At 30.3% G+C, this 11069-nt stretch overlaps 1 protein-coding gene across 1 annotated transcript; it reads right to left on the bottom strand.

Moving 5' to 3' along the window:
• Nucleotides 1-321: 321 nt before the first annotated feature.
• On the bottom strand, nt 322-2238 carry LOC112525910 (E3 ubiquitin-protein ligase RMA1H1-like). Its single transcript, XM_025136226.1, has 2 exons — nt 2108-2238; nt 322-1262 (listed from the first exon to the last, which is right to left on the bottom strand). Exon 2 carries the CDS (start codon nt 1230-1232, stop codon nt 549-551), a length of 684 nt encoding a protein of 227 aa, XP_024991994.1. The 5' UTR covers nt 1233-1262; nt 2108-2238; the 3' UTR covers nt 322-548.
• Nucleotides 2239-11069: the final 8831 nt, after the last annotated feature.

Genomic DNA, 11069 nt, shown 5'->3' with positions numbered 1-11069 from the left:
GATTGTTATTATTTTTATCGTATGTCTAACTGAAATACTTTTTTTTATTAACCTGGATATTCAACCGCTATACGAGCCGACTAATACTAGACCGACCACCTGCTTTGCAGATAGCCCGGAGTCACCGCATTTGAACTTCCGTGACCACAAGAGGATTTTTATTTCTCCTTGGACTTGAACTTAGAAACTCCTGGTACTTTTTCATAATATTACTTGTAAAACATTTGTTGAGTTGTTCTCAAGTACCACAAACGAATGATTTATATTTCATCATCTTTTTGTACGATTTTCGAGTACCCCATACGAATTCGAACATGAAAATCAACAAAAAGACTTCTAATTTGATTCAAATTATTGTTCTCCATCTTTTCAATCTTCAAATATACAAACTGGAAGATAACGAATTTCAAACCAATCGGATAACCAATCGATCTTGCGAAAGCTCAACGATCACCCAACCATTGAACCATATGCCGACACCATGCTATTTAACAACCCATGACTATTTACAAATGTGCATAGAGCAAGTAGCAGGAAAAGACTGTTAATCAGAAGAAGATGAGGCATAACATTATGCAACAAAAGAGGAAAAAGCAAACGCGGCCAAGCGACCGATCGGCTTGCATTGCCTGCCTTCTAGCTCGTTGAGTACTAATCGGCACTAGATTATACGAATTGGGATACGCATAGAAAGACACTTGGGAGTTCCCAAAAATCCTCCCGGATACCATTTCTTCAAGCATCCCAGTCGTTGGACTCATCGGGTTGATCATCACATTCGATATAGATGTGGGCCCCGGAGCTAGTTGTCGACTTGGCACCGTGTAGGCCCCACAGCTCGGACTAGGGGGCCTACGAGGGATCATGAACGTTTTTTCGTCGGACTGTGGTTTTGTAGTTTGACCACGACCGTATAAAGGAACTAGAGTCTTTTGAGAGATGTCGTTTTTGCAAACAGGGCATTGTGGGTGTTTGTTTGGAGTTTCTGAGGAAGAGTTTTGGTGATGAATCCATTTGTATATGCACGGCCAGCAATAGAGGTGGCCACAGAGTGTAACCACCGGATCTTGGACGGAATCTAGACAGATGTTACAGTCAAACCCGGCGGAAGGACTGTCTTCAGACTCATCAACGACCTCAGACGATGATTTCCACTTGTCCAGCGAGGCTTCGTTCTCTTTGAGAAAAGCGTTTTGAGGGATGGTTTCTTGGGAGTACTGTTCCATGGCCATTTGATTCACGTAATTCTTGGATGTTGATGTCTGAAACACAGAGAAAGATCAGGGATTTGAACTAGTTGACATTAAAAACTACTGAATTTTAGATAACCTTATGAACCCAAGATAACAAGAGGGCAAATGGGAAAAGACATATGATTAGTAACGGTTGCCAATGTGACTATATATGTGTCCTTAAGTATCAACAAAACTGTAGATAGATCTAGGCTCCGATTAGAAGAAATCATATAAATTACATGCCATCATGTTCATATTGAGGATAGTGATGATCTTATGGACTCAAATAGATACGTATTTCAAAACGAAATAAACTATACAAGATTTACTGTGTATTCACAGTTCTCGAGTATATATTTATCAAATTATTTATATAATGATTAAGAAAAAGACGAAAGTATACTAAAATAGCAGGATTTAACTTATTGCAAGAAGAAAATTACAAAGTATCCCAAATCTTTCGTTTTTAACCATATATTGAAAGCTACTATTGCAATTTTAGCATACCTACGCATTTAATTTTAGCACTGATTCGAATATCTATTGCACAGCAGGAGGAACAAAAATTCCTGAAGGCAGAAAAATTTAACCACCAGCACGTAAAATCCAAAATCAAATATCATCAATCATAAATTCATCATCAAAAACACAAACAGATGGAAAATCTATGAAACGTAACCTTAGTCAACACCGTGTGATTAACTCGTTTTGAATAATGAACTCATAAACACTGTTTTTGAGAATCAGAAACAGAGATACAGAAGATCCATCTCGATTTCAATATCTCGTCAAATTGCCCATTCATATGGCTTCGCAAACGAATCGAGTAACAGTCAGTACAGAGAATTCATAGAAAAAGAGCTCAAACTTACCGAAAAACGCAGATTTGGAAACTGTCTTTGAGATTGATTTGATGAAGAAATTATAGATGCTTCGTGAAATTTGAAGGCGATGAGGGAGATTGGGTCAGATGGAAGATGAGAGAGAGAAGGCTCTGCACCAGCTGAAATATATATATAGATACAAAAAGGTGTATGTAATAATGAATAGTGACTTAAATAAAAAATAAATAAAATAACGGAGTACGGTACGGGAGTAGACTCGGTTTAGTCCATAAAGGTTGACATCGCGTAGGGGATACTCCGGTGCTCCATAACTGCCGACGCGCTCTTCTTACGACCTTATCCTGATGACTTGGCACATTTTTTTGCTTTTACGTTTTTAATATTAACTTTTTTGCTCTTTTTTAATTATTTTCTAAATATTTATAATTATAAACAATAAAAACAAAATAAAATTTATAAAGCACAAAAAACATTATTGCTTTTTATTAAAATGTCCTCATTGATATAAAACACTTTTTGGGAAATTTATAGCGGTACCAAAAAATAATAAATTGATAAGTTATTTTTTAGTGTTTGATAAATTTTGCTTATATATATAAAATGACTAAAAAGAACAGTATTCCTTATTATTAACTTATGAGAGTGTTTGGGATTGCTTCTAATTTATTTTACATCATTTATAATAATATCTTTGACAAAAATTTATATCAATAAGATTAATAATTTATATCAATAAGATTAATAATTAATAAACATCAATAAAACATAGTTAAAATGATAAACTGGTAATAAACAATTTTTCATAAGTCAGTAAGGTTTAACTTATAAAAAACTGCTTATTATCGGTTTGACACCGGTATAAACAGTTTTATTTTTCCTCATCCAAACACTAGCATTTAGCTTATCACCGGTGTCAAACTGAAATAAGTCAAAAATCATCTAAAATAAACAATCCCAAACACCCCCAAAACACTTGTTTTACACATAGATTATATTATTATTTTAAAAAAACTGTTCAAAATGTATCAGCAAAACAAACAAAAAAATCCATATGATTTATTATTCAGTATTAATTATGATAATTGATAAAGTTGTTTAAAATTTCATCTTTTGAGAAACAACAAAATGATTGTTATATCTTTTCGTTTTATCAAAACCTTGTAAGATACAAACTGTCTCGTCCCACTCACAAGTTACAACAACTCCATTCAGCCCCTCCTCTTGTGTCGTTGTCCCTATTAGTTTTCGAAAACCTTTTCCATTGTTTATCTTTTGTAAACATCAGTATTTTAATCATTTTATATCATTTTGACTCAATATTTATATAGGTAACGTTTATTTAAAGTCGGGTCACCTTCTTTTTTACCTTTTTAATTCGATAATATCCATATTTATTTTAAAGAAAAATAAATAAAAATATAATCATATTTTCACTTTTATAAAAATATTTTTGTACTATAGAACTTATTGATTACAAACTTATATTTTTATCAAATATTTGTTTTTTAAACAAGTTATTTAAGATATAATCAATTTAAAATAAGGTTAAAAACGTTTTTTAAATGTGATCCCCATTTGATAATTTATGTTGTATAATTTAATTATAATTAAAAACTATAAATTTAAACAATATGTTTTTTTATTCAAAACTAAAATTCTGTGGGATTAATTTTACTGACAATAAAACTGAGTTTCTCTTCACAAGTTACTAGTTTTAGTTTTACAAAACCGTTGAAATATTTTTGATTGTTTTTAAAGCTTCTAGAATTAACTGAGATAAATAAATCCACAGTTCTAATAAACTAACCAATTCAAAACTATGGGTACTTTTTAGTCTTCTTCAACCGTTGAACTTGTTTGACCCATTTCTAACCTTCAAATGGACTACTTCAAGAATATCTAACAGCATCTTCAACAAATTCTTTAAAATAGAAATAATTAAAGATTTTAAGGAGTTTGGATATGTTTTTTTTTGAGAAAAATACTCTTTAAACGTTTCTCCTTTTTGGAGAAAATAGGAAAGTGGGTATAAAATTCTTCTAAATTTGGAGATTTTCCCAAAAAAATATTACAATAAGAGAATATTTCAACTTATATGAAACTTTGAAGCTGTTTGACAGTTACTGAATGATTTGGTGCAGAATGATTAAGTGGTCAGAATGATTAAGAGTCTTTCATGATATAATACAAAATGAAATATAATTGTTTGATAATTGTTTACAATGAAATTAGGGCGCTTAATGATTAAAGGCTCAAGATACAAAATTATTTAGAGGTTTTTAGAACCATTAAGAGACATATTTTTTTTTGTCAAACAAGATTCAGATGTTGCCTCTTAATGGAACTATTAAGAGGTAAACAAACAACTCATTTGAATGAAATATTTTAACAATAAAATCAATGTTAAATTTTTTACTGATATTGGAGTTGAATGTATTTTTTTATAGAAATTTTGAAGTTTTCTTTTCCATTTTAAAGAAATTATGAAGACGGATAAAATATTTACTGATGTTGCATTCGTTGTAAAGATTAAAAAAAACTCGCATCCTTCGATGTTTGACAAACTTATTTTACACGTACTCGTCGATGAAATAAAACGCATTTCCCGGTATTAAGGCTTCAGTGAGATGGTGAAGTGAAATCGTATTTTTTTTGCTAAACTTTTTGGTTGTTTTAATGCATATTTTGTCTCTGGTTTCGATTTGATATGCGTTTTTTTAATGGATGATCCCAGACGTTGATCAAACTAATCTCACGGCAAATTGTGATTATTAGGCTTCGTCCACAACCTGTAATGAACTCCCAGTTTTCAAAAGCATATATGTAGATGACGAGATTCGAACGCAAGTTAATTTTTATCCACCACGCTACCATCTTTGTGATTTTGATATGCGTTTTTTATTACTTGAAAAATAATTTAAAAATTAAAATAAATTTGTTCAATCACGTTTCTTAACATCTGGTAGTTTCTTTAACTATTTAAGTATTTGGATCGGACGCGATCCTTCAAACTTTTACGCCAATTTCCTGACGAGGAAAACAACTAATATCAAAATTTCAAGAAAGAATATGAAATGAATTTTTTACCGAATTTTACGGGTGCTTAACATGTGATACTTTCGGTTTTATTTTTTGTTTGATATGCCTCGTTTTCAGGAAATCTTGACGGTAATTCAAAAATGATGTTATATTTGTTAGATGACATTTCTTGCAGTTCTGTATTTTATAACTTGTCTAATATTGTGATCGAAAACAATCTTTAATACGTTTACGTCAACTCTTGGTTGAGACAAATATGTCTTTCGTGTCGGTATCAACATTTTAAGAAAAAACGTGAAACAAATATCTTATTGTTTTTTTTTTTTTGTCTAAGGGTGTTTTTTGGATGGATATTAAAGCTTATTTTAGCATAATATAATTTTCTTATAATTATTAACGATGTTGTTTCGTGTCTGCTTTGGTAGCATCATTTAAAAAGAATATTCATTATTATAATTTTGATATCTTAATATAATTCTCAAATAAAATAAGATATATTTTTATAATTTTTTTTTTGATTAACTTGGATATCTAACCCGCTATGCGAGCTGACTAATTTCAAAACGACCACCTGTTTTGCAGATAACCCGGAGTCACCGTATTTGAACTTCCGTGGCCACAAGGGGATTTTTATTTCTCCTTGGATTTGAACCTGAGACCTCCTGATATTTTTGACCTTTTTAACATTTTGATAAATAAAAAGGGTCGATCTCTCTTTACTTTTAGCCACTTTTTTTACGAACGAGTCAGATTAATCAAACGTTTTACAGGTACCACTTCTATAATTTAGGGTTTGTTTGTTTACTTCTTAATAGTTTCATTAAGAGACAACATCTGAATCGTTAAGAGGTGAATCTTGTTTGAAAAAAAAAAGTTTGCCTCTTAATGGTTCTAAAACCCCCTGAATGATTTTGTATCATGTATCTCCTTTAACCATTAAGAGCCCTAATTTCATTGTACACAATTACCAAACAATCATATTTTATTTTGCACTATATCATGAGAGCCTCTTAATCATTTTGACCATTTAATCATTCTGCACCAAATCATTCAGCAAACAACCCCTTATAGAATGTATTTTTTTGGAGCTAACCAAGTTTGTATTTAGGTTTACATACATGAATTATTTTGGATACACGTGATTCATGGGTATAATTGTATATGTTAATTAGCTTTAGTGGGAGCATCACCCCGTTAAATGGATGCTTCCTTGTTTTAGATAAATCAATTATATATATATTTATATGATTATTAATTGTTATTTAAATAAGTATATGGGTTTATTTGCATTTTGTTATTTAATTATGGATGGAAGCTTCCTTTCTTGAGGTAAATTAATTGTATAAAAGAATGTGTATTCATGATGAATTGATTTAGAAGCATATGATATTAGGTATGCTTGTATTTTATCACCTCATTCTCAGAGGATGGATGTTTCCTACTTATAGGTATATTGTATAATTTATTATTTTATGTATTTAAGATTTAAAATATGAACCACAAGGGTGGTGTCTGATTGGTTTGAACTTAGTTCCAAAGGTAAAAAGTGTCTGGAGGTCTCAGGTTCAAATCCAAGAAGAAACAAAAGTCTCATTGTGGTCACGGAGGTTCAAATGCGGTGACTCCGGTCTACCTATAAAGGTGGTTGTCTTGTGATTAGTCGGATCGCATAGCGGATTGGATATCCAAGTTAATAAAAAAAATTAAAATATGTTTATTTTAATACCTGATTTGTTGACATAACTACATCATCAAATAACCAATAAAATTTTAAATAAATTATGAAGGTCAAAATTTGATTAAGAAAAAATCATACATAATACTTTGTATTTTATACTATCAAGGTAGATATAGAAAATTTGCATTCACACCTACCGTAGGATTTGCCTTTTGGGTTGGGATGTCGCCACATGTTTCTAAAAAAATTAGAGGTTGTTTGACAATTGCTGAATGGTTTGGTACATAATGATTAAGTGGCTCTTATGATATAGTGCAAAATGAAATATAATTGTTTAGTAATTATGTACAATGAAATTAGGGCTCTTAATGGTTAAGGGAGATCCAGGATACAAAATCATTCAAATGGTTTTAGAACCATTAAGAGACACACTTTTTTTTGTCAAACAAGATTCACCTCGTAATGATTCAGAGATTGCCTCTTAACGGAACTATTAAGAGATAAACAAACGACCCCTTAAACTTATTACGATACAAAAAATATGTGTTCATATTTTTATTTCTATTTTTTTTAAAATAAGTGTTTATTTTTAAGAACAGATAATTCAGTTCTCAAATTTTATCCTTAATTAATGCATAAATATTTAAGGGTTATGGAGAGAGATTAAATAAGTACAAAGATGTCATTTAGTTAGCAAAAAATGTAATAATTATGTATGTCTAACTGTTTGCAATTTCAATTGTAAACACTTATTTTGATACAGAGGGAGTAAGTTTTTAATTTGACTTTACTTTTCATCAATTAATAATAGTATTAACCTCTGGCGTGTAGCTTAGTTGGCAAAAAGATGAGATGACTTTGTCTAAATAGAAGACTGATCCCGAGTTCAACCCCCACTTGCTAGCCTAAACTACTGAGTAAGGCAAAAAATGTTCCCCTTATATTATTGTCGTTGGAGACAGATCTGTATGAGACTGATTGAAGTTGTCAGTAATCAACTTTTTATATATTAAGTAATACATGAACTTCGATAGAAAAAATGCACGGGTCACGGAGGTTAACATAACACTTAACACCTATCATAAACCGCCAACGTAAACATAAGTTTAACATTAAATTATCTAAATTTAATCTATGTTAACTTGCCCTAACAAGGTTGAATATACATAAACCAGCTTAACATACCCAATAATATTAATGCGTCTTAACTTGCAATCTTACCATACCTTAACATGGAAAATGATGAACATCAATACTAGTGACTAACGGTTGTTTTTTAGGTCGTTTACTAAACGCTTACTTGATAAGTGTTTATCAAGTTACTTTATCTTATCGAACGAACATGACAATGATTGAGAATCTACCCAATAAAAGGGATACCATGGACCAAAAGTCTTACTCAATAAACCAGAGTGACGACTCTTACCCGGTGCTTAACTAATAAAAATATTACATACGACATCGTTTTAATAAACTAAAATCTCATCCAACAAGTTAAGTTAAAATGTTGACTCGTGTAGATAAGCGCTTATCAGTTAAGTGTTTACTGGATAAACGTTAGGTAAAATCCCTAAGTATGTTGCTATAGCGTTGTTATTACGTCACATTTCCACCAACCCAATTGGTATGTACTGGGTTGCGCTATGCTTCAATATTTTCTAATGAGTTGAAAGTTTTCTAACCAGTGCAATTGGATTAGCTGTTAAAAGGTTTTCAAATCTGTCAATCCAATTTATATACAGCCATAAATCCTTTAACCTCTTAGTTTTCTGGTACAAATATCTGATGGTAGTCTAAAATGAACCACAATCATAGACGGGTAGCATCATTAATAATAATTAAAAAAAAGCTAAATTAATATTTATGGTACATAAATATCATATACTAAAAAATAATGAGGACAAATTAAATTATAGAAGGACGTTTTATGAAAAGGCTTGTGACATACGACAATGTATGAGCTGTAATTCCAGATTTATCCATATATCTATCCATCCACGTAAATTGGGCCCACACTTTTGTACCATCATATATTTTAGAGTAGACTACAAATTTGGTCTACGTGGTTTGTTTAAAATACTATTTTTTATCTTTTTAACAGTTTTGAAATTACAAGATAATCATTGTGGTTTAAAAAAAACAATTAGATTATATAATTGATTTTGATTATATAATTGATTTTGATCTAAGAGTTGTTAAAGGTTACTTAAATGAGGGACATTTTTGTTATTTTATCGATTTTTTTTTTAAACAATCAAAAACCACATGGACCAAGATTATATAATTGATTTTGATCGGGTAAAAGACAAAAAAAACCGATTAAAGGATGAAAATGCCTCTAATTTAACGGAAATTTAATAGCCATTAGATAAATGGACCAAATTTCGGACGATTTTTTAAACCACGATGACCATCTTGTAATTTGAAACTACAAAAATAAACAATATTGTTTTTTGACAAATCATAAGGACCAAATTTGTAGTTTATTCTATGTTTTATTGTTCGTTTGTTAAAAATACTACTTTTTATTTTTAACAGTTTTGAAATTACAAGATGATCATTGTGGTTTTGGAAAAACGTTTAGATTAAGCCTTTTACTCTAACAGTTGTTAAAAGCTACGTTAAATGAGGGACATTTTTGTTATTTTATTGATTTTTTGTCTTTTAACCAATCAAAAACCACATGGACCAAGATTATATAATCGATTTTGATTGGGTAGAAGACAAAAAAACCGATTAAAGAATGAAAATGTCTCTAATTTAACATAAAATTTAATAGCCATTAGAGAAATGGACCAAATTTTGGACGATTTTAACCACAAGGATGGTGCCTGATTAGTTTGAGCTTGGCTCCAAAGATCAAAAGTACCAGGAGGTCTCAGGTTCAAATCSAAGGAGAAATAAAAATCTCCTTGTGACTACGGAGGTTCAAATGCGGTGACTCCGAGCTATCTGCAAAGCAAGTAGTCACCCTGTGATTAGTCGGCTCGCATAGCGGGTTGGATATCCAAGTTAATAAAAAAAAATTGGACGATTTTTTAAATACGATGGCCATCTTGTAATTTGAAAACTACAAAAATAAACAATATTGTTTTTCGACAAATCATAATGACTAAATTTGTAGTTTATTCTATGTTTTATTGTTCGTTTGTTTTTTAATATGTATTTATTAAGAGATGAAGTTATATACAATTTCGAGACAAAAGAATCAGATGTTTTATCATACAGCAACAAGCTGTCTTATATTCTTCAATACTGTTGTATCATCTTTGGATTCCCTTAATTCCTTACGCTTTCTTAAAATGAGTTTCGAATACCACTTTTTTGTGCACTTTAATTATCGAAAATAACCTTTCCTGTATGATATTTCATTATTTTCTATTTTATTTGTATCAAATTGAATAAAATATACGTGTTTTCAAATCTGTACGTTCAATATTTAATAAAAACTCAAAATACCAACAAGTTACATATATAAATCTAAATATTTGTATTATTTTGTTTATTCAGTATTTATTAATTGTTTTAAAATAACTGATTTAAAAAAGAATTTATTATTACTCTTGGGAATAATATAAATTGTCGTATTTGTATTAGGGGTGTCAATTTTGTACCATGACAAACTCACCAATTCTTATACCAACCATACCAACTTAATTGGTTGGTGGTACCGTAACAACTATATAAACTTGGTTGGTATGTGGTATTAGAAGTCGTGTACCACGGCAATATCGTACTATACTGACTTATTTTTTTTTAATATTTATTAATTAGAGTTTAGTATAATACAACATATTTTGATTTTAAATTTTAAATTTTAAATGTCCTTATTTTAGTTGTGCTAAATTATGATATGGATGGATATATTAGAATTTGATTAAATTCATTCGTCCAATATTAACAACTTTATTAACTCATTCACACCTTCGTTGTTTGTCGTCGCATCTCAATGGCCGTTTGTATTAGATTATTAATGAAAGGTTGTATTATATGAAAATTATTTGAATGTTTGTGTATGTAGTGATAAGTGGTACAACACATATCAACATGTTATTTGGATACTTGATGGTTTTAGTGCATCTAAATCTAGTTGATAATGATGTTAATACAAATAAATTTGTAGCTTGGTATAAAACCGTACCAACATGTACCAACCAAAAAAAGTTGGTACCAATTTAGCTGATAGTTGGTACCAAATATAGTTGGTTGATAGATGATATTAAATTTTGTGTATCAATTATATAATTAGTTGGTATACGGTATTTGAAAAAA

The sequence above is a fragment of the Cynara cardunculus genome (genome assembly GCF_001531365.2).
Source record: "Cynara cardunculus var. scolymus isolate 2C chromosome LG 13, CcrdV1, whole genome shotgun sequence".
Taxonomy (NCBI): Eukaryota; Viridiplantae; Streptophyta; class Magnoliopsida; order Asterales; family Asteraceae; genus Cynara; species Cynara cardunculus.
The sequence above is the reverse complement of the archived record's forward strand: the minus strand, read 5'-3'. Positions and strand labels throughout refer to the sequence as shown.